Here is a 27,730-nt window from a genome sequence, read left to right as displayed (position 1 = left end):
TTGTATTCCTTCAGACTGGTAGATAAAGACAGTGGCTGCTTTATAAGGCTCTGAAACCGAGATTATTTTATTGCGCGTGCACACACACACACACACACACACACACACACACACACACACACACACACACACACACACACACACACACACACACACACACACACACACACACACACACACACACACACACACACACACACACACACACACACACACACACACACACACACACACACACACACACACACACACACACACACACACACAAAACATTAACCTGAGCGGTGAAGAACTCTCACCTCGCTCAGTGGGTAGGTTTCACTCCTAACCGTGCAATAGGATGCTGGGGGCTCCAGTGCCCCCCGCCCCGACCAATCACTGTGCATCCCCGACCAATCACTGTGCCTTATCCATCAACCTGCGTCTTCATTGCTGAAGTCTAGATTCACTTAGGCGAGGACATCCGTTTGATTTCATTTCATTCACTTTTGTTGTGTCTTAACATTTTTGTGGAGTTTTCTGTGTTTTGATTTGAACAGGAATTTAATTGTGTCCATACTGGAAGGAAAATACTGAAACTAAAAGTTATAGACCTTAAGATAACAGGAGGGGCTGCAAGCGCAGTTTGTTTCTACATGTCCTAAACACTTGTTACACTGCACATGTATCAGAAATTAACTGCTGTATGTGTTGACAGTGAATCCAAACAAACTCATGTTGTTTTACTAGAAAGACAGTCGATAATCAGAGCAACAGCCATCTGATTTAATGCTTCACACTACGTACAAGTTGTTTACCACACAACAGTAGGACACAGTCAATTTGGTTACTGTGCTGAAGGTATGCAGCCTGTCTGTGAGAAATACATAGTGTATCGTGTGGCTCCTTCACAATAAAAGGCCCAAAAGTTTACATTTCAAGAAGCAGCATAAAATGTCCAATTTACATCAGCAGCGGAAGCTCTGATACCCCGTTTGGAGAGTGAACAGTGAGCCTGTTATCAATGAGAGAAAATCACTCTGGTTTACATGCACGCTTCCTGTGAGGCACACTCGTTTGTGAAGGCAATTTGAATCCATCGCAGAGAGGTTATAACAAAATCTAAATACATTATATAATTGGGAAATTATTTTCTAATTTAAGGAATTTTCCCAAACAGGGATCAATACAAGTATTTCTAATCTCATTAAAATAAAAGGTTTATAGTTCATAAACGTATTTAATTTGAAGTGAAAATACAAATAACAATTGCGCTTTAGACATTACTTGTTTTGCCTGACCTACCATAGATGTAGAACAGGGAATAATTACAACTCAAAATGACACAATATTCCTGCTTTTATGTTTCAATTTAATTTTTTTCATTTACATTGTTGATTGTATTACACTTGATATGTTTTCATTATTTTCCTGTGGCTTCACCAACACATTACTGTGACTACAATATGTGGGCTGTGGGAGGCAGGATACACACCTTGCTGCTGTCATTTTCAAACCTGTGTTTCCCTTTTCTTTTCGTCTCTTAAGTTAAAGTAGCAGGTGTGTATCTTGCTCTCTGTTTGTCCCCGGTAGCGTGCACCTTCATGCACCTTACCCAGCCCCTATAGCTGTCACAGTAACTTATGTGTTATGGCCTCGCAGGAGTGTATCTCGCAGTCAGCAGTGAAAACAAAGTTTGAGCAGCACACTATCAGGGCCAAGCTGATCACAGAAAAAGTCAAGAGCATCATGGACGCCATCAACATTGAGGCGGCGGAGAAGAGGTGGGTATCTTGCTCAATACATACTTACTTTTAGTTAGAGTGGATTGGTAGAGGTACATTTTTATAGGTAATCTATGAATCTGTTGGTGTAACTTCATTTAGTGACATTGTGTTTACTAATGCAGGGATACATTAGTTTGTACATGCTATAACTATCAGTGGATTTTGCAAAAAATGCTACGTTCTGCTCTGTTACTGTGTATTCTTTTAATCCTGTTTCTTCATAAACAGCCAAACTGTTCAGCTGCCAGTTTGCTTTTGTGACTTTTATCCTTGTTGCTGGGGGGGGGCTTTAGAGTGGCAGCACTGGAGGACAGAGAGTATCAGATAGACCGGCTGGAGTTTGTGAAGAATCAGCTCCACCTGCTGATCGATGATATCAAGATGAAGATCAAGGCCATCAGTGCGGACGTGGAGAATAAGGTAATGGAGGCGACGACCGGGGGAAGAACTTTTAAATGGTCTGTTTAGGTTTTAACCTCCACTTTACTCCAACAACAACAACTCTGAACTTGGCATCAAATGACATTTCCTTTCATCATTGCTTTGTTATTCTGTTTTATTGAATAACCGTTATAAGGGTGGAAATCAGGGATAAAATAATCAATAATTGAAAAATCATGAGATAGTCAACTGTTTATAATATAGGTTAATAAAACTTCCTTTTTGAGAAGATCACTTTTTTTTTAAATGTATTTAAAATATTACACTTATCAAAAGTGCCGATTGTTTTTTTAAATATATCTTTTTACTAATTGTTTCACCTCTACTCCGAATACTTGATGAGTTTAAGCTTACCTTCTCCCTTACAAAAACATTTTATTCTACTGCTGCCTGCAGTTTTTAATCACGTTTAATACTGAGGATGAAACAACTCAAAACACATCGATGCCTGGACAGAAACAAAGAAATCAAAAAGGACATTTACTTTATTTAATGCATCAGTTTGAGGCCTCATGCACTTCGGGGTTCTTTGAGTAGGGCCACAAGTTCTTCCCGCTCAGTGCTGGCGTTCTGTAGCTGACTGATTTTTCTGGTTGTCTTTCTTCCAGGTATCCATCGCCATGGGAGAGGAGATCTGCCGTCTCCATGTAATCGTTGATGAGTTCCACTCTGACTTCCACCCATCGCCACATGTCCTTAAGATCTACAAGTCTGTGAGTAGAGACACAGATTTATTATACTCCACCACACATTTCCTCGCAGGTATTTTGTTTGTATTAACCGTCTCCATGTGACCTCCTGGTGCTGTTTGCAGGAGCTGCTGTCTCACGTGGAGGAGGGGATGGGGAAGAACCTGGCCTTCCGCTGCTCCGACGCCGTCCACGCCTCGGTCCACTCCTCACAGAAATACATGATGGGTAATTATTGTTTGTTTTTATTGCTTTTTATTCATTCTACCGTGTTGTGTACTGTTTTTATACTGTTCATGCTCACTGCTTGTAGCACTTTGGGATTTGAAGTCAAATATGAAGTGCTTTATAAATGAAACCTATTATTATTATTATGAATTAACTGCAAACATAACAGAGCACAAAATATAAGATCTCCTTTGTATTACTAAATAAATTCTGTTCAGATGCTTTGATGAATCTGCAGCCCTTATGTTAAGCCAATAGGAATAAAGTATTCATCTAAAGCAAAAAGTTAACTCAAATTAAATAAAAAATATAAAATAAATGTGATAATATAAAGTACTAATAACTATCTGCGTCCCATCACTGTCAGAATGATTTAATTCACAGCATCAATGAGGGATTACAGCTTCTCTTGGTCATTTATGATATGTTGTACTGTTATGTATCCCATCTTTATAATGAATGGTGGGTGAGCTATCATTTCCTAACTTAAAAGCCAAGAAAATAATAATCAATTCATAGAAAATGACCTCAGCCCAGATTTCCAGTCCCCCATTGTTTTCTCCCTCACCCGCTCATTTAGAGTGTGTTGCTAAACTTAGTCCAAACCTTTGGGGCTCTCAGGCTACGGTCTGCAACACCCAGCGCTGCTATATTTACCCTCCTCGCTGAATGCCATTATCCCGTGCCCCATTATGCTACACATGCGTCACAGTGTCAGGCCAACGAATGCAAGCTGTGCTCCGTGACAGTGACGCTGAAAAGGTGTTAATGTGCTCTCTGACGATAAGGACTCAGGTGCTGTTATGAAATTGTGGTGTGATCTTTTTTCTTTTCCCTAAGGAGAGATGAAGAGATGCACAATATTTAATGATAGTGATGTTGATTTTTTCTATCTGTGTTATTATCTGCCTCTTTGTTCCCAATGTAATTGCACAAAAAGTAAACGGACGTATTGTGAATAAAAGTCAATTTTCCATTGTGCATCAGTGCATGTTTAAAATACAAACTAATCTACAAACTATCCCATGACTGCAGTTTATTTCTGTATATTTCTGTTGTAATAGACTCTCATACGCACTTTTTTCTCCCTCTCCAGAGAGCATGCTCCCTCTGCTTCCCTCTTCCTCCCAGAGCCAAGTCCACATGCTGGTGCCCAGCAGGAAATTTGACCTGAGTTACGACCTGAACTGCGCCACGCTGTGCAATGACTTCCAGGAGAACATTGACTTTCAGTTCACGTTGGGCTGGACAGCGCTAGTGCACCGCTTCCTGGGATCTGTCAACGCACAGAGAGCGCTCAAACTGGTGGACCAGAATTTCCAGGTACAGGCTCAAAATGTATTGTTGTTTGTTATTCCTGCTTTTTGTGTGAGTCCAGGTTTGTACACATTCTTACAGGTTTCAAAAATGTATTACTTTAGCCATTTTATTGTGCTTGATCTTCATCATAATCTGGTATTTAAACCTTTTTTGTTTAAATATATATTTGAAATCAAACAATCCCATCATTACATTTGTTTGATGTCTCCTGGCGTCTCACACCAGACGGGGGAGTGAAATGAAACCCTTAATGAAACTGTAAAATAAATAAACAACTGACCATGATCACAAACTTTTCTATTTTGAATATGAAGATACTTTCGATAAATTATTTCTGTAAACGTACTCATAAAAAGCGAACAAACCCTGGGTGTGGCCTCGTTAACGTAAATACAAACCATTTTGAAGGAGCTCAGATTTCCCCTCTCGTTCCTCAGGGCTCCCTACCAGCGCTGCCGGCCCTCACCCCCTCCTCGGGCCCTCCCTCATTGGCGGCCCCGCCCAACAACGAGACAGCCCTCATGACCCAAGAGGACGTGATGATAGCTGTGGCAACCAACGTAGCATCCCTCACCTCCCGCACCTCCATGAGCGTTATCATTGTCGGAGGAGTGGTATGTTGTTTCCAAAGTTGTCCTAGCAATTCGACATCCATAATGAAGTCCTTATAACATTATAGGCCCGGACACACCAAGACGATTTCGGCCGTCGATAGATGTCTGGCTGTCGATGAGCGTCCTGTCGCCCTACTCAGATTGGTGTGTCCAGCACCGTCGTGTCTTTTCGGCCGTGCCGACGCCTTCCGCTCCCGATTGAACATGTTGAATCGGGAGCGGAGGCTGTCGGCAAAATAAATCACTCTGATTGGCTGTTCAGCTTAGCGAATCAGTGCATGAGAAGCCTCTTGCTATCTGCTTCCACAAGCAACAGTCCAAGGGCTGATACCGCCAGTACCGCACCAAACATGCTTTAGATTATAAGTCGCTATGTGAAACAGTCTGTGAAACAGTCTGTGATGGACGAGAGTGAAAATGATACGATACGATACGATATACTTTATTGTCCCCGTAAGGAAATTTGTTCTGGACTCCGTCCTGCAGTTCCGCATACATGTACATATACAAACATAGTGGACATTAAGAGACATACACATATCATCAGTCATACACCGTTTGAACAAACACAATACACAGATGCACATACTGACAATGGCGACCTATTGCACAACCCTCATGGCCAACATTTAAAAAGTACATTTCATTACATTGAACGCACACGCTATTTGTTGTTTGTATATATCACGCAGTCTGTCTTCCGGTTGCCTCTTTTGAATGACGAATACACACTACCGCCGCCTGCTGGTAAGGAGAGTTATTGCCACTCACTCATGCGCAGTGCGTACGTGCTACTTGGCCGTCGGCTGAAGTCTTTGCGGTGTGTTCCAGTGCAACCTTTTGGCCAAGACGCAGGAGACGTGAGGCGACACAACAGTCGGGTCCGTCGGGACGTGTTCTTTGGTGTCAGTTTGGTGTGGTTTTATTGGTGCATTTCTGCATGGAAGAGCTTCCATTTGGTACATTCACAGATACGTGGATATTTACAAGTGTAAATGTATGCACACAAGCACAGATTTTTTTTATGCAAGTTCTCACATTGTCCTCTACAAGTGCTCACATTTTGCACCATATCTATCTTCATATAAATCAGGCATAACGATTTGAAAGCAAGAAGCCTGGCGACTCCTTTTCATGACTTTACATAGGACTGCAGCTATTAAAACAATCCCTGATGAGGCGGTCTAACTGTGAGGGAGCTAACCCAGCTTCTGTTTGTTTGTTTGTTTGTTTATTTATTTATTTATTTATTTATTTATGTTCTAGGTGTGGAAAGCAGTTGGCTGGAAGCTGATCGCCCTGTCCTCCTCCCTGTACGGTCTGCTGTATCTGTACGAGAGACTCACCTGGACCACCAAGGCAAAGGAGCGCACTCTGAAGCGTCAGTTTGTCGACTACGCCACCGACAGGCTGCAGCTCATCGTCAACTTCACGAGTGCAAACTGCAGCCACCAGGTCCAACAGTAAGTCCTGACACCGCAGCATTTACAGAAATCTATATGTGGTACGGTATATATGAAGCGGTCCAACTTAAGCTGATTTTCTCAGTTCTTTGAGTATATATTCTAGTGTTGATGTGTACAGAGAGACATTTTCATCTACAAGGCACCATTCATTTTTGAATATTATTTTTTTGTTTGTATAGAGTTCATATCATATTGATAATGCCCAGTGTTAAACTTTGATTAGAAGTCAGTGATTCTAATCAAAAACACTTTAGACACATTCAGTGAATATCTCCTTACAGTCTGCAGTCTTTTCTGTGTTTAGAGCCCCAAATGGTTGCCATTTAATCAATTAGACAATCAAAAGAAAAATGACCAAAGACAGCCTGTGAATTGATCAATTTGTTAAAGCACATTTTAATGTAAATATGTCAGATAATGTCATTTTCGATAATATTTTAAAGACCTAATGACGAATAGATTAATCTAGAAAATATTTGGCAGAATAATCAATCATTAATAAAATAATCATTAGTTATCTGTGCATACTGAACAATTTTTGGTGTTTTATACTCAGCCCTGTATCAGTAAATGCACGAAGGACCATAAATCTGGAAGGGGGGTATTTGTTTTGTGTTCAATTCAAATATTTACAATCTTTCTCGAGAATCACTGACTCCACCTTTTTATGGGCGGAACAATCCTTTAACATTGATATTCCATTCCTCAATTTCCTGTGAGCTGCTGAGAAATCCCAATAACCCGTACATTTCCTAATTTGCACTCACACGTAGATCCCAGCACCCCCCTCCTCTGAGCCCCACCTAGCCTGCCCCTCTGTAGCAGGGCTAAATACATAAGTACTGCAATGCTGTGCCCTCTGTGTTGCCAGGGAGATGGCGGCGACCTTTGCTCGGCTCTGTCAGCAGGTGGACCAGACGCAGAAAGAGCTGGAGGCTGAAATCCGCCAACTGACAGCCAAGATAGATCAGCTGGAGACGGTCCAGAGCCACTCCAAGATCCTGAGGTCAGTGAGGCCCATGTCTCATGAAGGGTGGGACGGTCTACTCTGAGGGACATGCATGCCTTGGTTATGTGAATTATACTACAGAGCTGGAGACAATCAAACCCTTCTTCCACAATTTACCACATTTTCCAGACATGCTGAAGAACTAGGTGTTTCTTTGTTGTTGTTTTAGCTTAGGTAGCATCATTCTGCACACAGTAAACAGACTCACAGTTTAAGGAGAGATTAATTGATTTAATTGTATATGAACATATGTGCTTGTTGTAGGATAAAGTACCTGTGTAATTTAGGATACTGTCACTGGCAGTTTTCAGCTTTTCTTTTAGTCCTATATATAGTCGGATAACAACATTTATAAATTAAGGTGGTAATTGTAAATGAGTTCTCGAAACAAGTATATTAGGAACATCTAAACAGTTATTATTTTACTTATTTACTTTTATTCTTGAAAGGCCTATGTAATTTATATGTTTGGCAAAAAGGCAACTATTAAGTTATTATATAAGTGAAGTAACTGCATTATTTAGAGAATTCAGATGTTACACAGCAGCCTTGCAAATGAACAGTTTAAATAAAGCGGTTCGGATGAAATTGGTCCAGATCTGACATGTGTTTGTTTCCACTGCAGACATAAAGCCACAGATCTGGAGAAACAATTGGAGGCGTTCACATACGAGTACCTGCAGCCTCAGCAGTGAGCGGCTCCTCTTCCTCCTCTTCCTTCTCCACAGTTTGGTTCTTGTTGAGCCAATCATTCCTCAGCCTCACAGCGCCGGCCCCCCTCCCCTGAACTACTCCACAGACTCTGTGTGGACAGTAGTGCTGGAAAGATCAATGGATGCAGCGATTGGTCTATCAACCAAAATGAAATCTATAAGTATTTTGATAATCAATGAAAGGTTAGTCATTTATAAGGCAAGAATACCAAACTTCTGCTGCTTCTAAAGTATGAAGGGTTTGTCCTTTTGTGTCATTTGTAAAAATGTAATATTTTTTTTTTTGATTTTTGGGCTAATGCTCATTTCTCTCTTTTTGACATTTTGTAGACTAATCAAGGAAAAAAAAGAACAATTGGTAATGGAAATAATCTGTAGTTTCACTCTTGGTAGACAGAGCGAAAAAAGGCCCAGTCCCAACAGTATTTTCCTCTTCCTCCCCTCAGCCAGACAGGTGTTGCCTACAAAACTGCAGTGAACCACTGTAAACAAAACTGCCTGTAAAACAAAGAAACGTGGACTCAGACGCTTCTAAAGGTGGCAATTTAATCTCGGTCGGTGAGAAAGCTAGCGGTCGGGTGCTACATTTGACACTAACGTGCTTCTAACTGTGAATATGCCTTTTTTGACTAATCTTTTGAGTAAATGAAGTTTGAGTGTCTGTTAGATTGTACATGCATCTGTTCGGGCACATGAAAAATAAATATATTTAATAGAAAAAGAGAAATGTTTTTTTTCTTCATCATAAGGACCTAGTATACATTTTAATTGAAAGGGGAAAGCATGTCTTTAGCAAACTGTTGGTTAATGTTATATTTTCTAACCTTTCAAACTGTATAGATTCAAAGATTTGGAAATCCTCATATATTTTATAATATTTTATTTATATCCATTAGACTTCTAATGACAATTACTCCAGTCTGCACTTTGTATATCTGTCTGCTTCTTTTTTTTTTGAATGTGTGTTGAAATACCTCCAGATTTACCCGATTGTATTAAATCTGCCACAATCTAAAACTTGCTTTGTGTTAATTATTGGGAAGACTTTATTAGCGGTATGGAGAATTCCAGCAGCACAACTTTTCATATTTTGCATGAGGACCCCCTGCATGTGCTGTAATACAGTTAATGGCAGTGCATTAACAATGGCAGCGAAGAAGAAGACTTCTGGCAAGCAAATATGTAACTGGTGCACAATTTAAAATGATTTAGAAAATGGCTTGGCATATGTAGAAGAAAAATGCGTTCAACTTGTTTGTTGGACATTAAGTCTACACAAAATCCTATGTCAGATAAACAATGTTCAATGTCGAAAGTATTTCACCATATTTAAGTCTCAATTTCTGACTTGGACAAGGACCTGTCATGATAGAAATGTGTTTTTTATTCAATAGATAAAGAGCACCGATGTCCATGACCTTATGCAACTACTTGTTATTCATTCAACAGCTCTAAAACTAATCTACCATCCTATTCAGTGGGATAGTGTTTTTTTAAGGTTTTTTTGTTTTGTTAGGATCTTAATCTTCTGAACAGTGCCACCTATGCAAAAGGAAAGTAGCCCTGTAGGTAAAATCATGTGGATGTTGCATCGTACAGGCGGAGAAGGTTTGCACCAACTGCAGTCAGTGATGGTTAGTGCATTTGTTATCCTTTTAAAAATGTTTCCACCTGTTAATTACGCTAATATAATGGAATATATGTTGATATTAAGTAATCGCATATAAATACATTTCAGTTTTTGTCTTTTGCCGTGACCATAAGTATGTTTCTAAATTGTAAAAACATTTTTATTTGTACAGAGCCGACTCTTCTGCCAACAAGCAACATATGTGTAAAAAAGCTTGTAGTTTAATGTTAAGCACCAAAATCAGAACTAATTACTAGTTATCCTGTTCCTTGTCAATTACTTTGCATCATTGAAGTGGGTGTCAATTTTCTCCTCAAACGGTTGTTTCTTCTTGAATAAAACTTGTTTAAACGTATTTATACAAAAGTGGATATAATGTTAATGTTTTTTTTTAGACATTTGTATACAGTCTACATTTCTGTAACAAAGGAAATTAGTCAATGTGTATTCTTGGTTAGAAGCTTTTTATTGGTTACAATAACTCATGGCAACATATCAGTATCACCAAGCCACTGTACAAATACAAAAAAAAGGTCTGGTGTGAAAAAGACTATAAAAATTATTCCATAACAAGTGATTATAATTTCACACAATAGCACTGTAAGAGAATTATCATGGCACCAAGTCCCTGGTCTTTACTGGCTTAAAACATAAAACAATAAATAAAATCAAAGAAAATGTCAGAACAGTAGGTTGTAGAGTGAAAGGGCAGTGCATTATTTTTGTGATGGTGCTGTGGTGGTGATCATGTGACATAAGCAATTAAAGTGGTGGTGTCTCATTGAATCAGGAGACTTAACATTTGTCATATCCAAATATTAAACCTGGAGAGTTATGCAAATATAGTTGTCACAAATACAGCCTGAACTTGTGCATCTGTGACCTTTTCACATCTGCTCTTTGAAGTCAGACCGTTGCACTGTAGGAGACAAATGGCAACTTTACAACGATCGCCTAAATCAATTCACAGATGGATCTACAGACTACACCGTCCGTGAATGCATCCAATGTCGACACTGTTACACCAACAGGCGGATTCAATGGCTCCTTATCAGTTGTGTAGTTATAAACTGGAGGAGACTTCAGGTAAATACAACAATAATGTGAAATTAAAAGTCAAGCACCTTTTTGATTAATGAGTGAACTGCACAGGCACGTAGAAGTGTTACTAGTCCAGGTTCCAGCGGCTAATACTGCTGAATTACACACATAGCGAGGACATGCTTTCCTGCTAAATATCGCTGTCAGTAATACACACAATCCCCTACAGAGCTGTTAAGGGCGATGGTGTATTCTTTTTATTTTATTTCAGGCAGCTCACAATGTTATGAAAGAGCAGGCAGGGTTTATTGGAATATTTTGAGATTTGGGAAAAGATGCTTAGTTCCTTACGAAGTTAGGAAAGATACCGCTTCATGTCTGTCCATTAACGAGACATTTAAAAAAAGCTTCTGCTAGCTGCCGGTTAGCTTAGCTTAGCTTAACGATTGGAAACTGAGAAACAGTTAGCCTGGCTCTGACCAACAGTTACAATTCCTGCCTGTCTCTGAATCTAAAACAAAAAGAATATCTTGTTTATTAAATATGTAAAATGATAATTCGCCATTCAGAATAGTTCTGGCAACTCTCCTTTTCACACTTTGGTTTTAAGATATTGAATGTTAATGAGTGAACTTCATTAGCCAGGCTAGCTGTTTCCAGTCTTTGTGCTAAGCTAACAGACTGCTTATTGTTGTGGCCTTATATTTAACGGAAAGATATGAGAGTGATCGTCCCATCTAACTGCCAGAAAGCAAACATTTCCCACAATATTAAAACAATTCCTCTTAAAATACATTTTGTCATCTTTATATGGGGGACACTTTTCATGTCCGCTGATTGATATAGAAACTTCACTCTAGTCTAATAAGCACTTTTATAACACTTTGGGATACAAAAACCCATCTTTAGATTTAAGCAGTCCACCGGTTTGATCAAACAACATCCTGGGTATAAAATCAGATACTGACATGAATTTAATTTGTGGATATGCAGAAGGCTGGCACTTGAGTAAAGTGAGCAATGTTGTTTTTTTTGTCACATTGACTTAGTTTTCAGTTCACAGCTCAGGGTCTGTGGATAACATTGGCACAAATGAGGAAGTAACACTTAGATCTATATGTTATCCACATACATCAGCAAATCGTCCCCCAATCCCTCCCCTCCCCTCCCCTCCCCCCCACACACACACACACCTCAACACTGATATGCAATACATATCACATCCTACACACCCCAAAGATATTCTCAGGCTAAAAACTATAACGGTTATTTTTAACATTCTCTCAAAATTGATTCATCAATGCAAAGCCAGGTAGAAGCAGCAAAAACATTTAAAAACAAAAAAGGTCACTAGAATCACGCTATGCCAAAAGAGGGGTTTCATTGATAGCCGACTGAACCTAAATAAATACTACAAACTGTACGGTAGTATTAGAAAGTAGAATTGTATAAAGAGTGATGTAGAAACACTTTAAGAAGCAGTATAGAGCTGCATGTGGTCGCTGTGGTTTTCTGTAAGCATGCTTTTTAGTGTTCACTAGTATCAGAATGTGCTTCTATTGGGAAACAAAAAATAATAAGCAATCTCTCTTGATAAATCTGTAAAAAGGAATAATAAGAGGAAAACATTACTGTAGTCGATGCTAGTATGACCTTCTATTAGGAATGGTATTGTAAGGCAGAATGGAGACACAATAGTGCCACATCTCACGGGAGCACAAATCCTCCTTTATCTAGCCCATTTGGGTCAAATGTTTAAATTCAGAGATAGGCACCTGAGACAGCTGATGGATAGGTCCAAATCACATACATTTTTTTGTTTTAATTAAGCATTTAGAGGAACCAAAATAATGGAAGATGAGAAAAGACTCAAAATCAGAGATAGTACTTCTATGGGTAAATAAGTCACATGTGCTCAATGGTTTACATTTGTACTACAGTTCGTGAGTGCATATCTAGCTCTCTACCAAGTGTACATTTCCGTCTACCAAGTGTACTCTCTTCACAAGCAATATTTAACAGTTCATAACATGTTTTTGGTGAGGAAAGAAAAAAAGTGTTAAACCATTTTAAAAATATCTTTTTTTTTTTCTTTTTTTTTTTACAGGCTTGTGGTGGCACTGGTGTGATTTCAGAGTGGCTGACATGATTTCAGTTCCATGTATTCACTCAGTTCACACCCTGTTGACGACAAAAAGGACTTGTTGATCCTTTGCTTTAAAAAAGGATAAAATGACATGGCAAACTCTGACCGATATCTTTATTTTTTCCTCTTCATCTTCCCTCTTGTCCCCAGCAGAGTCGCTGCTGTCCTTTATGGTCCTTTAAATATCCTCATGTATTGACTCTACTTTATGTCCATACAGGCCTCAGCACCATTACGGGCTCACAGGTAGAAATGGCTTCTGCTTCGGGAGAACGCGTCTCTCTATGCGATGCTCATCTCTCCAACAGTGTCTTTTGTATGGGCAACTTAGATGCACATCTCGACTAAGGAAAAGTAGATTCTATAGGCCACAGGAGACAGCAGATATGATGCAAAACCTATATTTAGGACTATTATTGGGTTATCAATCATATCACACAGCTGTTGTTTTGCATGGAATGAATGTGGTCTTCAGATATTCGTGTGGTTAAAACCACAATAAAACAAGTGGAGGCCAAGGCAGGGCCTCCAGGTAAATAACGTTTTCTATCCTAGACTAAAATTCAACGGTTTCTACTTTCGAGGTAAAGCTCGACTAGCAGACTTAAAACTTAAAAACACGGCTTGTTTATTTTTGACATGCTCCCTTTTATCATTATCACAGCAGTGTGGCGTTTCCTTTCATATGAAAAGACTGCGTTGAGAAATGCCAGGGGTTGTGTGGTTGAAAAAAAAAAATGCATAGAGGATGCATGAATTATGTATACTGCCTGTAACCATAATACACATCGAATGAGGAACGTAAGTTTAGCTTGGCCGAATTCTAAGATTTGTTAAATCTTCGTTTGTTGATTAATGAGTGGGCTTGACGAAATCAGCTAGTACCAGAAACATTGAAAATGAACGAGAGCAGACTTTTTAGATTCAATGATACGCTGCTGCCTCTTGTCTGACGATCAGTCTGGTACTCACATTGGATAAAATCAGTGTTTCTGGCATTATGTTTTGCAGTAATGTGAATATGTACACTATAAATAAAACATAAAACCCCCAAAAACATAACAAAAAAACCTCAAGGGTGGGAAATAAACTACAAAAATATATACATACACATTATATATGCATATATGATGCATATATACACACATAATGCTATACATATATACTGTCTTTATATATACATTTACATATTACACGCCGACGCTCATCTTGTTTGTTAGTCACGGTAACAGATGCTTTTTATCGCCCTCCCCGCACAAGAGAATTGGGCAAAATCTTATTTTTTTTTTTCCTTCAGTTTTCACAACTAATCTCTTCTTTTTAAACTTTTGCTTGGCCAACTCTATCGAAAGGTTCCTATATTTGTTTCTGTGTAAAAGTTGGGTAAAAAAAAAAAAGAAAAAACGTCACTTGGAAAGTTAGAAAGAGTTGTACTTTCTCACAGGAGGGCGGGTCGCCTGCAGAGAGGAGAGCTGGGGGTGAGTTGAGAGGATTTGGGCAGACACAGTGTGCACCCCTCCGGTCCAGCCCAGCAGATGAGTTGGGACATGTGGCGTGGGGGTGCAGGAGGAAGTAGGCGGGCAGTGATTGAGTACAACAGGGAAGATGTTTGTTTAGTTCCAGATGCGAAGGAAACTGTCCCAGGATCCGGTGGCCACAGCCATGCCGTCTTCTGTCACCCCTAAGCAGCTCACTCTGTTGTCGTGGCCCGCTAGCACACCTGAAGGTCAAATAAATGAGTCCAAGGTTGATCAGTTAAACCTGTACAAACTATTAAAAAAATAATATGAATAACTCAAAAATCACTGAAACATTTTCAGCTTTGTAACACAAGAAGTTACACAGTCCGACCTTTATGTTAAATTTCAACTTGCTACTCATGTGTCTGTTCACATCTATTGTAGGATGCAATGTATGCTACATTTCACAGCTGAATCCATAACTGGCATTGATTTTGATTTAAACTGAACAATTTCAAGCACAAATGCAGATAATTCCACCTCCAGTTTCTAAAATCTAAGAATTTGTAAGTTGCCTCTAGTCAAGAATTAAAGCAGAACTTACATTCATGAAGTTTGGTAAATCTGTATCTTAAAATTGTAATAAAAAAAATAATAAGTTTAGGACGTCATTTACCAGCACGCTCTCCTTTCAGAGTGTCCCAGACGTTGCAGTTGAAGTCATCGTAGCCGGCCAGGAGCAGCCGGCCGCTTTTGGAGAAAGAAACGGAGGTGATGCCGCAGATGATGTTGTCGTGGCTGTACATCATCAGCTCCTGGTCGGCACGCAGGTCAAACAGCCTGCAGGTGGCGTCATCTGAGCCAGTGCCAAAGGCGTTGCCATTGGGGAAAAACTGCAGGAGAGAAAGAAATCTAAATCAAGCAGATATCAGGATACAATTGTTTGAATGACCATATTATGAAGCTCCTTGACTTTTCCAGTGTGTTACAGACCATCCAAGGCCAATATAATGCACCTAAGAGCTGTATCTTCAGTGGAAGTAAAATGATGATGACCAATATATGGACTAATGAAACAACTTAATGTTGTCACACAACATGTATATTAGATTTATTGTTGATAAAAAGCTGAAAACATCCACAATGCAATTTATTAAATGCAAAGGAAAACATTTTCTCATCAAAGTTGTCTTTGGAAAATGAATAATGCTTTTTACATTTCAGTAACAGAAACAGCAGTATGCAAGTTTGCCTTGGTGTTAAACATCCTATAGCAATACATATAATTATTGTACTCAGATAAAGCTCTAAACAGTTGAGTTAAAAAAAAAAAATGTAATATGAAAACTGAAATGTGTTTGCAATTTTCAGGTTTCAAGCCATATTAAACAATATCCAATCAGCAGTCTTCTACCCATCAATCCTTTAGACTCTTCCTTCCTACAGTGTGTGTCTGTCTGTGTGTGGGTGTGTGTGTGCGTCTGTTTCAGCACTCACGGTGACGGCGTTGATGTCGGACACATGGCCGGTGAAGGACTGCCTGCACATGCCGTCCCGGATGTCCCACAGCTTGGAGGTGGCGTCACAGGCTCCGGACACAAAGGTCTTGAAGTCCGGGCTCAGAGACAAGCTCATCACATCCCCTGTGTGGCCACTGAAGGAGGTGGCCTGCTGACCGGTCTCTATGTCCCACAATGCACTGCAAGAAACACGGTAGTGGTCAGGTGTGAGTGTCCATCTTTAATGCATCCTTATCCAGCCCTCTAGAGTTATGAGCCTGTATGACTGAAAGTGGGCCTGCCGTGCATATCTACTTAAAGTATAAGCGTTATGAATAGCACAGATCAAAGAGTTTCTGTTCAATTAGCACAAAGGGAATGTAAAAGCAGCAACAAGGGGGTAAGATGGTGAGAGAAGAAGATCAATATCAAGGAGAATTTTTTTTAATTTGTATTTAATGTGCTGGAGCATCTTCAGTCTAGTGTGTTAAACAGAAACAAGAATATTTCCATCATGTAAAAGCATTTAAAATCTTAGAGCTGTGTGGGTGGAGCAGAGTGTAAATCTCACCAGGTGGTGTCTCCGGAGCTGGTCAGTATCTGATTGTCGTCCAAGAAACGACAGCAAGACAGGTAACCTGGAGAGGATCAGAGGTTACACATCAGATAAGGAGCGCTCGGTCCTGCCTGATCAACCCCCCCTCTGCAAGACACTTTACTCTTGAGCTACTCGTATGGCGGACAACGACTACTGAATTTTTCTACTGTGCTAATCCTTCTTCACGATGATGCCTTATGTCAGATTTAACCAGGAGCAATTTATTTTTCTACAAGGGATGCGTGGCCCTTATGAACAGTCCCACTCATTTAGCTGATGCCAATCCTTAATCCACAAATTGAACCAGTATAAAATAACAGCACTATGTGAATCTTTCCATTGTTTTGACTCGTTGAACCAGCCCGCCAGCCTGCACATACAAATCTGAGCTCTAAAACTAAAGTAAGGCATTGTCTACGTGTCGCAGATATTGAACCAGGCATGCTAGAATGCTGCCCTCAGGTCAGAATATGATTTAAGAAACTGCCATCATGTTATTTAGGATATAAATAACTCGGTTGAGTCCATAAATAGGCTTATTTCATTAATTCATATTATATCTCAGCTGGCACTGTGCCTACCTGTGTGTCCTGGGAGCTCTCTGGTGACACGCACGTTGCCCTCCCGGGTCTTCAGGCTGTATATGGAGCAGATGTTGTCCAGGCCTCCACAGGCCACATAGTTCCCAGAGGGGGCGTAGGCGCACGTCATCACCCAGGAGGAACGCAGCGGGATGGCATGCATCTGAGGACAAGGAGAGTCTTTAGTCAATATAATAATAGTAGTAATGTGGAGCTTCAGAGTCAGCAGCGGACATAACTCTGCTACTTCCCCCGTCCTTCAGAGAAATTAAAGAACACATTCTTCCTTTTGTCTGGGTTTTGCAAAAGATGTCAGTAAGAAACGTAGTAATTTCAGGACGCCATGATAAATATGAAGACAGCAGAACTTATTAAGTGCAAGAGGAAAGCACAAGACTGTTTCAGGTGGTTTCTTCCTCCGTTTTGGATATCAAAACATTGGTATAAGCTAAATAAAAACTATGAGGCAGGAGTGAGCTGTAGATTATGCTATCAATGGCCATATTTGTTTTATACTCTTAGGGGGATGATTACAATTTGAGTAATATTCTTTAAACATTAAAGCAGATTTCTCTCGAAATACAAGGGTCACTTTCACTAATTTGCCAGCCAGATTAATTTTATAAATCTATAAAGAACCCAGAAGAAAACCTTATTAATGTCATTTGGATGGAAGCTTGTCACAACATATATATCAGTGATGTGTTTGAGAGGGCATACATCACAGCCAGAACTGTTTGTATTGAACTCTGACAGGAGAAGCACATTTCAGATGGCAGAAAAACTTTGAAATATACTGTTCTTTTTGTATTTACTATACAATCTATAATGTAACATCAATACCTCACCTTATTTGTTGTGTAGCTGTCCCAAATGATAAGCTTTCCATCTTGCGAGGCACTGACAAGTAACCTGGAAACAAGTGGAGAACAGCACAATGAGAAGCCGTCCACATGTAGAAAAACCCACATAATCTAAAAGGTACATGCACCTGGATCATTAAAAGCAATGAGAGCCAGCAGCCAGCTAACAGAGTACTGTGCTACACTGTCTGAATGAGTTAAAGGTGATCTGTCAAAAAGCATTCAGTGTGAGCTCCCTACTCTTCTCTGCCACTCCCCGTTTCCCTCCATCTTTCCCTCTTCCCCCCCCTCCTAGTGGAAGTCTCCTCATCCAGGGAAGCGACTTTTAATGTCCCACCCCATGTAATATTTATTACCCCAGTTATGTCAACGTCCTACTGTCGAATGATAAGCACGAGGGGTCGGGAAAGCACTAGAAAGAAGCTGGGGTGGGGCAGCAGAGAGGGACAGCAAGAAGAGAGAGAGAGAGAGAGAGAGAGAGAGAGAGAGAGAGAGAGAGAGAGAGAGAGAGAGAGAGAGAGAGAGAGAGAGAGAGAGAGAGAGAGAGAGAGAGAGAGAGAGAGAGAGAGAGAGAGAGAGAGAGAGAGAGAGAGAGAAGGGTGGTGCAGATGAAGAAACGGCAGAACTCCTCCCTCCCTTCCTGACTGGGTGTTTCCGCCTCTCCAATGACAGGAAGTGGTTTGACGGTGCTATGCTACAATCAAGAGGAGAGCCATCACGCTCAAATGTCAGTGGCTGTATACACAATAAACACTGGCCTCCTGCAGGGTCACCCAGAGGGTGCTAGGCAAACACATATATACACACACACACACACACACACTTAACAGAATAGTCACATTTGAACAGCCTATGCATCATCTGCTGCAGGTAATACCAGTGGTCTTTACAGTAGGAAAAAACAAGTATGCTTACACTGAACAGATATTTATGATTTTTGAAAATCCTAAATTTTGTAGCAGATCTAAAATGTTAGGTCACACTATCTTTAGGTTTTATTTCTCATACACTTCTCGTTTATTGATAAGAAAGAACCAGTGCACTACATGCATACTATTGGGAAAATACAATCCTAAGTGCTCATAATTTCAGCAAACCGTTAAAAAAGCAGTCTGTAAGTTTTAATTAAGTGAAAACTCATTGTTAGCAGCCACTCTCTCACTGATTGATTGTGAATCATTACAACATTTAGAAAAAAAAGATTGTTAGATCTTACAAACTGCATCTTTAAGGAGATATTTAACAAGCTGGGGTGGCTGCCTGTCTGTGCCCAGCTAATATCATTCCTGTGCTCAAAGTAGGGGCGTTTAACAGTGCTAGCGCTACGACAGAGGTTCAGTAGTAGTGGAGGTGGCAGTAGTGACAGTCAATTATGGTGGTATTAGTCTTATTAGTAGAATAGTAGTTTTAGTAGTGGTAGTAATAGTAGTAGTGGTACTGGTAGTAGTATAGCCCCACACCTGGGACTGCCGTCACTGCCCCAGTGCATTGCATTGGGAGACAGATGGACAGAGAGAAAAATAAAAGGGTGACACAGACATATTAAACACATACATAATATTAATGGTAAAACCAGTCATATAAGCAGTTTGAACCCCATCATTTAAAAAGGTTAGAGTATCAGAGTGTATCTGCAGGGAGAGTTGTAAATTGATCCTGAATTGCTGCCATAACTGAAGTCATGCCTTCACTCCTTAACTAACCTAGATATTAGCAGCCAAGTTGGAGCTATTACTAAGCTATTACCGATGCAAAGAATTAAGCAGCCGAGTCATCTTTCCAAGAAAATGATTAAGCCAACGCCAGTGGATTTTATTGTAAAATTCCTTCTCTGTGACTGTAAGGTGTGTCCAGTTGTCTTAGCTCTTGGTGGCACTTTTTTGCCATTGCCCCCCTTCCCCAAAAAATGTAACACAATAAGAACATAAAAAACAAATGGTATAAAAAGGTTAATTTCCTATCGTGCCGTTTGATAATAATTAGTTTCCTGTAAAATAACCACAGTACCTGGAGTCGCTCCCCCAGTGCATTGCATAGATCTTGGCCAGGTGGCCCCTGAGAGTGCGCCGCGTCCGCATCTGTATCCGGCCCACTGAGTCCAGACCAGCTGTGATCTGCCAAAACACAGGAAGACGCGCCAGCAGTGTCACTCGAGGCCCACACACACACACTTATCACTACAAACAAACACCCACCCACACTACACTGGACAGTGGACTCTAGCTGAGGCAGCAAAAACAGGTCAAGATAACACAAGAATAGACAATGACTAAAAATAGTGAAGCTAAAATTGCTGCATAATGTCTATGAAGTATTTTTTATAAATTCACTGCAGCATTTTCCCCTATAACTTATGATTGAAACAACTGCCAGGGCAATAAAAGCAACAAGCTAGATCATGTTTGAAAACAGCTTTTTTTAGATGTAACATTGCTTATTGGCAAACAGGCATATTGTAACTTAGGGTGCATTTGGAACAACACAACTTTTATTGTGTTAACACTCCCTCCTGGTGAAAAATATAGCAATTGTTAAAAATGAAAATGCTTAGTAATAATAGATTTTTTTACACAATATTATATATGTGGAGAAGAAGACGTACCTGTGACAGAGTGGAGTCACTGCAGGCTTTCCTGGCATCCTGTGACACAAGAGAAAGAAAATAATAATGTTGACGATTGTTATGTCACTCTATAAACACACAAATAATGGAAAAAACATACCTGAAAAGGAACTAAAAATACTTCTGATTAAGTGCTATAAAATGTGCTACAACTTATTGCTGATCAAAGAAACTAAATATCCCAGTGATCCTAGAATAATATCACAGCAGCAACAGACATCAATGCATCAGTTCCCACGATAAAAACATTTCACGAGACGAAGAGGATGATTGACAAGTTATATGTCGAGTGTGTCACCGTCTCATCTATAACTGCATGAGTCACAGCTAGAGAACAGACAGTGGCACACATGCGATGCACAAAAACACGTATAACATACACACACACGTCAACATAAACAAACACACGCACAGAAAACGTTGCATTACCCGGATCTGATTGCGTAGTTGCTCGGCTTCCTGCCGCAACTGTTCCAGCTCGCTCATTGTCCCTCTGTGATGTGTTCAGGCCACGCTCCGCTCCAAATCCTTACTGGGCTGGGAAAACACAAGTGCCTGCACGCATACACACACTCACACACCCACACACACACTCTCAGGCGCACACACGCTTTACCAGCTGACACCTGCAAGACAGAGAGACAGAAATACTATGAGTTCAACAGGCAGACGGAGAGTGAAGGATGGGAAGACTTCCATCAGACAAACATAGGTATCCTGTATGGGCTCAGACCAAAGGAGGGTGCTGCAGAGGGTGGGGCTGGGTGGGGGCCCTGAGGGGGGGCTTGCTCTTCAAACACCCCCAGTGTGGTTCAAAAGGCCATCTGAGCCCGGCTCTGACCTTTCCTGACTCAATCAGCCTTTTGTGTTATTGCATTGCGCTGTTTACTCGGCCGGCCCCAAAGAGCCTTGAATGTGTGTGCGTGATTGTATCTGGAATAATTATTGGACAATATATACAAGTAAGAAAAATAACATGTACAATTCTATTGTTATAGTAAACATATTGCAAATATGAATGTGTGTGAGTGAGTGTGTATGCATACATTATGTGAGCATTTACTTTAATGTGCGTCTAGTTAAGGTATGCCATGTATTTGAACGTGCACGTATGAGTGTGTTTGTGCGTGTGCACAAATGCCTCTTCCTTTACCTTGGGGAGCCTGAATGTGGGTCACAGAGCACTTAGACACTCCTCAGTAATGTTTGGACCGCCCCCCCACCGCTCATTTTCCAGGCCGGTTTTTTTTTTTGTACAGTCTGCTGTCCAGAAGTCTAACCCTCTGAGATTAAATTTTCAGTTCCATTTTCTATAATTCAACAATTACACTGCGTCCAGCCCTTCCTCTCCACAGGAAGTCATGTTAATGCGAAGAGGAGGTTGTTTGTGCGTTATCCTCATTTTTGCAGGCTTTAAAACCCATTGTGATCCAGTTACTTAATCACCACAAAAGAGAAACCAAAATCATTATACATACAAGTAACTAAGACAATGATTTGATGCGTGCGCTGCTACCAATTGTCTCTTAAAGTGACACTATGAATGTGTGAAAAGCTGCCGTTTTAGATTCTTGGTTCCCTTGGTCTGGCCATTGTGCCTCTGCTCTGCACTAGAGAGGATGCTTTGGCCTGCTCATTGAGGACCGTAGTCTCAGCCAGTGAAGTCTTTGACAGTAATGAGGCATCAGGGGCCGCAGCGTTGCAATGCTTTCAGCTGCCCGGAGGTGACGTCACTCTCTCCTCCGGCTGACGCAACCACCCTGAAGAGAGGCTCTCAGCGTCAGCTCGCCTGTGATGTGCTGCTGATGACTGCCATAGATCTATTATACGGTATGCCTCTGAAATCTGCCACGTCACACATAGCGCCTTGTGGACTACCAAAACACCCGATATGACCTTCTATACTTAATGTTTTTAATCAATGTTTTCCGTCAGGGGCTTGTGTAGTGAAAGGCAACAGCGCACACGAGAAAGATAAGGTAGAAAATGATGCAGGTGTGATGGAGTTAGACACAGAAAACGATGATGTGTTTTAGTGCTTTCGGATAAAACTGACAGCTCTGGTTTTAGTGCTTCATGACTTGTCTTAACATGTGTGTGCACTAAGGTTAAGTAATTTAGAAACCAAAACAGGTAATTCATACCTTCTTTAGTAAAAAAAAAAACACACATCAACCATAGCCAGCAGAAGCCGTCACACAGTTAAATGGTCCCTACCAAAAGGACTAGATAAAGTTTACCTTCCACAATAACAGATGTAAAACTTTGTGAGCCGTGTGCCTTTTCTCTAGACTGGAGCCATGCAGCCAGCCGGGCCGACGCAGGCCCAGATCAAGGCACACGATCAGGGTGACAAAGACAGAGCTGTGTGTTGGAGCTGCCTATTGTTTAGAGCAGGGTGCCAGCTACAGTAGTTAGAGCTGCTTGGCACCACCGCAGTTGGGTCTCTGAGACAGGCCATGGGAGGCTACAACTGCTACAGCTCTTATGACACCAAACAACCACCCAACATGTTCAGCCTCACACTGGAGCTCCCAGCAGCAGGGACATAGTGTGTGTGTGAACTGGGACCAACAGCTGACATCTGCATTTAAGTGCGTGGATGCATAAAGTCAGAAATAGGGATATTGGTAAGGGCTTTGCTGAATGCATTCTAGCTACTATTGAGGATCTCTTCTATAAGTCCGAGATAGATGGAGAAAAACGCAAACAATACGCCCTTAAATCACCTGTTGAATATACATATCTGTATTTAATACACTGGTCAATGAAAAGAACTGGCTTTAATTAAAGAATATAGTAGTCTCATAACCTCTATCAGCAACTATCATAAAACTTAAAAGGTTATCCGTAATGATTTAAAGACTTATCAATACTTTTCCAAGTGCACCACAATAAGAAGAAGGAAAGATAAACCGAACATTTAAAAAAGAAACTGAGAAATTCACGACAATTAAAAAACACACAAAAATAAATATTTCAGTTTTAAAATATCAATATTATTATAAAAATCTAGGCCGCTTGAAGTAAAGTTGAAATGGTATTTGTATGACCTGATTAATTAATTACAAACTATTTTGGGCAATCTTCACGGCTTCCAGTTTTAAAACGCTAATAGTTGCTATTTAATAGCACACTGGATCTTTATCCTACAATTAATTAAGGAAGTAGTTGGAAGATTTATTGCCCTATAAGAAGATTGCTTATACTAGTTTTGTATGCAAGCAGTTTTTACATCTTGTTCAGCTGCAGCACATCCTCATACGTTTAAATCCAGGTAAAAAAAATGACTGTAAAAACAATATGTTTATCACACTGGCCTGCAACCTTCCACTTTCATTTTCATACCACTCAGGGAGATCTCTCTCTCTGTGTATTTCTCTTTCTGTCTGACTTCTCTATAGTAAGTTCATTGTCAGTCAAAAGTCAATAGTGTCTGGTTCCAATAATGAAGCTTGCCCACATTATATTTGTTACCGGAGACACTGTCGCTCCAGTGTGTGTCTCTGCTGGCTCAATGATAGCTCATACACAAGTGAAAACATACAACCATAAAGAGAGTAAAAGAGACACCTGGAGAGGATTCTAATTAGATAACACTCATTGGCAGGTTTTTAAATTAAATGTGTCAATGAGACATTCTGCTTCTCCAGGGTCACATACAGTAGAAAGTCAGTCACATCTGCCTCCATCATGAACAAATACTGAGCAGCGGGGGGTGCAGGCAGTGCAGCTGCACCCAGAGCCACAGGGGCCCAACAACATGAAATGGTCAGGAAGTTAAGGAATTAACAATACGCACTGCCAGGTCTAATCAAATTATTACACAATGGTCCACTGTGAGCACTTAATACCAGCGTTTACAGCAAGGTCATAATATTTATCAATCCCATATTCTATTAATTGTAAACAGTTATTATGTTACATGCAAAGTGAGGGATTTTGCTCTCTTAGTTGAAAATGTACTGGAATATTTTACTGGTTTTGACCATGTCTGTTCATAAGTGTAACGATTGCGTTTTATTTGTAATAAATATTTGAACTCAATGCTCCAACCAAGTCACACCAACATTAGCCATATTTTTCATTTTTATTAAACTAAAATCTGATTCTTAACAGTACATTATCAGTGTATTTGCAAATGTATGATATATACAGCTAGAAGATACTGAATATGTTCAGGTATTCATGAAATGGTCGCATTTAAACTTTGTTGACATCTTAAATAACATTTTCAAAACATTTACCTACGCCTGTTCCTGCCCACATAGTTTCTATCTAACAGGCGATTAATGAGTGTGTGTACTGAATCTAAATGATGGCTCTGTGTGTGAAAGTGAAGATTGGATGTGGCAGGGCAGCTCCACCAGGTGTAAACTTGTTCAGGTAACGCACCGACTATTCCAAACATCCGGAGAATGGAGGAAATACCTATTGAGATTCCAGTAAGTTTAGAAGTCACATTTCTTCCTTCTCTTCAGCTGACACATGTTCATATTATAACATATACGTGTCATGAATTATGAGAATGTTTGATTTTCCCTATTATTGTTTAAACATAAGCTACAGACAGATGGTGAGTGAATGTGTGATGGGTGTAAGACCTGCTTTGCATTTGCTTTGGTCACAGGTTTCACCCCAACTACACCAGACAGTCACACAATTACACATAATGTAGTCACACAACATTCCTAATGAAAACTACAACTAAATAAAGAAAGATTTGGCCAAACATGCCCTTAGTGACATTAATAATCTGGAGTGAACCATGACCCTTTAAGCATAGAGATAAAGATCTCCTGCTTGTGTATAATCGGTCAAGTTATAAAAACTTCCGGCTGGTGTTTTGCCGTTACCACAGGTTTGTTTTTCTGAGGTTTGGTAACACACAGCTGTAAAACAGGAACATGTAGAGCTTGAAGATTCACTAGGTAAGGGTTGGTTGGTATGGTTTAAATCAGTATCAGTTAGGGCTCCAAAAACATTGTTTTTTCCCCCCCTTAAAAACAATATCAACTTGCATAATAAACATGGGTAGATTTTTTTAGTCATTTAATTAGTTAAATAAAATAATGTTGGATATTATAATCTTTCATCAGTTAATAAAACTAGTTTTCTTTTGTATTTTAGCAGTGTATTAAAAGCCGCAGAATAGCAGAAGTATGTATTTGAACATATTAATGAAAATCTCATGTAACATCGTTTGGCCCTGACATCAACATGATAATAATGGTAAACATTATGCAAAATCACATTTAAATATACAAATCATTAAGAATGCAATAACCGTCAGTTCCATTTTTTGGCTCAATATTTAAAAAAATAAAATTTCAGAAAATTCACTTTGTTAGTTTTAAATTTAGAGAATATTAATCATTTTGGGAAAATAATTTGACATGAAACAAGATGACATTAAGGTACATTTCAAATGGCATACCATACATTTATATTTTATTGAGCTTTTGGCCTTTTAGATCGATAGACAAAAGCTCATAGACATCTACTCTCAATCAATGAATTGATTAATCTGTTCAGCTTTACCTAGTAAATTAAATTAAAATTACATATTTGGCTATTCTAAATAAAACATGCAGGTTGCTGCTTGCCCATCTTACCTACATTAGTTATAATTAACAGGAGTTATTTTGTGTCAATCACCATACTATCCCCTTAGCAATTATGAAAGAGCACCATGTCAAAACTAGTAAAACTTTTAGGTATGTACCAACCAGCACCAAATAAACTGCAGATTGAAAACATAGACTACATGATCAAAAACTGTGACTTCATACTGTATATCATGTCAACAACAACAACTCACTGTCATGATGTATTATATGTCAACAGCCAAGACTGGAAACCATTAGTTACACCATATAGAAACACAAACACTGTAGGCAGAGGTGGAAGAAGTACTCAGACCTTGTACTGAAGTAAAAGTAGTAGTACCAAAGGGTAGGAATAGTCTGTTACAAGTAGAAATGCTGAATTCAAAATGTTACTCAAGTAAAAGTACAAAAGTATCTAAATAAACTTAAAAATGTCATTTACTGCTGTGTACCATGTTTAGTCATATTTAAGTCCTATTAAAGTGTTAATCGTTAAACTATATTTACAAAGTAACTAAAAGGTACTACACAAATGTAGTGGGTAAAAAGTACAATATTTACTTCTGAATTATAGTGGAATAGAAGTACAAAGTAACATGGAAATATTCAAGCAAAGTGCAAGTACCTCAAAATGGTACTTAAGTACAGTACTTGAGTAAATGTACTAAGTTGCTTCACACCACTGACTGTAGGTTAAATGGACATTTGTATAGAGATATGTATGAAATGATAAGAGTGGAGATACATTGCTGATACAAGCAACAAATTGTATGAGCCTCGCGCCCCGTCACGCTACCAGTTGCCGCTCGCTTGAAGGCGGACTGCCATGTATATTTAATGGAAAAGAGAAGGGGGGGAAAGCTACGCAAAGGGTGTCGTGCAACCACAAATGAGAAGGCATATCGATGACATTAACTCAGAAAAAATATATGCCAACCAGTAAGAGGTTTTTCTCCTATAGTTCCGCGAGTCGTTTGACAGCCTGTAAAAAAGGCCGCGTTTGGATAGCAGTGAATTTTCAGCTTGGCTTAGTAAGAGGGAAAAAACAGCATTCAGGCAGGCTGCGAACAGTTATTTCAATAGCTTCAATGACGCTCACAGCACTGACAATATTTCAAACTCAGGGGCATTGTTTGCACCCCACCTTCAATATAAAAACAAACTAAACCCGCCGCGAGCAAAGCAGGAAATAGCCTGAAAGCTTCCAAAATATCAAGGCAAGACTAACACGTCCTTACCTGAAACAGGCTTTTTTTGCTCTGTCCGTCCTTCCGATCCGAGTCACACTGATCCGTTTTCACACAACAAACATGGTCCCAGCTGTGAGAGAAATCGCAAAGGCAGACGTGTTAATTTTAAGACAATTTAATCGGTTTAAAGGGGCAGAAGCGAGAGTGACTCTGGTCGGATTAGACTAAAAATGTTCACCAAGCA

General features: G+C 39.8%; 2 protein-coding genes across 2 annotated transcripts in view; one reads left to right on the top strand and one right to left on the bottom strand.

Moving 5' to 3' along the window:
- The window catches only part of mfn1b (mitofusin 1b), a 20,916-nt gene extending 7,951 nt beyond the window's left edge, over positions 1 to 12,965 (top strand). The window contains exons 10-18 of the mRNA XM_034146905.1: positions 1,642 to 1,763; positions 2,060 to 2,186; positions 2,816 to 2,920; positions 3,022 to 3,124; positions 4,221 to 4,447; positions 4,882 to 5,058; positions 6,325 to 6,521; positions 7,396 to 7,530; positions 8,159 to 12,965. Of these exons, the coding sequence (XP_034002796.1) occupies positions 1,642 to 1,763; positions 2,060 to 2,186; positions 2,816 to 2,920; positions 3,022 to 3,124; positions 4,221 to 4,447; positions 4,882 to 5,058; positions 6,325 to 6,521; positions 7,396 to 7,530; positions 8,159 to 8,228 (1,263 nt within the window). The 3' untranslated portion in view covers positions 8,229 to 12,965. The remainder of the gene's footprint in view (positions 1 to 1,641; positions 1,764 to 2,059; positions 2,187 to 2,815; positions 2,921 to 3,021; positions 3,125 to 4,220; positions 4,448 to 4,881; positions 5,059 to 6,324; positions 6,522 to 7,395; positions 7,531 to 8,158) is intronic.
- Positions 10,324 to 27,730, bottom strand: LOC117495590 (guanine nucleotide-binding protein subunit beta-4). Its single transcript, XM_034146906.1, has 10 exons — positions 27,535 to 27,730; positions 21,117 to 21,313; positions 20,667 to 20,705; positions 20,072 to 20,178; positions 18,050 to 18,113; positions 17,202 to 17,364; positions 16,594 to 16,660; positions 16,021 to 16,222; positions 15,200 to 15,416; positions 10,324 to 14,783 (listed from the first exon to the last, which is right to left on the bottom strand). The coding sequence occupies exons 2-10, from the start codon at positions 21,171 to 21,173 to the stop codon at positions 14,677 to 14,679; spliced, it is 1,023 nt and encodes a 340-aa protein (XP_034002797.1). The 5' UTR covers positions 21,174 to 21,313; positions 27,535 to 27,730; the 3' UTR covers positions 10,324 to 14,676.

The sequence above is a fragment of the Trematomus bernacchii genome, unplaced genomic scaffold (genome assembly GCF_902827165.1).
Source record: "Trematomus bernacchii unplaced genomic scaffold, fTreBer1.1, whole genome shotgun sequence".
NCBI lineage: Eukaryota > Metazoa > Chordata > Actinopteri > Perciformes > Nototheniidae > Trematomus > Trematomus bernacchii.
The sequence above is the reverse complement of the archived record's forward strand: the minus strand, read 5'-3'. Positions and strand labels throughout refer to the sequence as shown.

Bases quoted from the DNA above. Each gene is read 5' to 3' on its own strand.
- LOC117495590 (XM_034146906.1), bottom strand. From the start codon at position 21,173: ATGAGCGAGCTGGAACAGTTGCGGCAGGAAGCCGAGCAACTACGCAAT. The intron at 20,179-20,666 runs GTACGTCTTCTT...GTGTTTTGGCAG, and splicing joins GTGACTCCACTCTGTCACAG to ATCACAGCTGGTCTGGACTC. The intron at 18,114-20,071 runs GTACTGTGGTTA...ACTTGTTTCCAG, and splicing joins CACTGGGGGAGCGACTCCAG to GTTACTTGTCAGTGCCTCGC.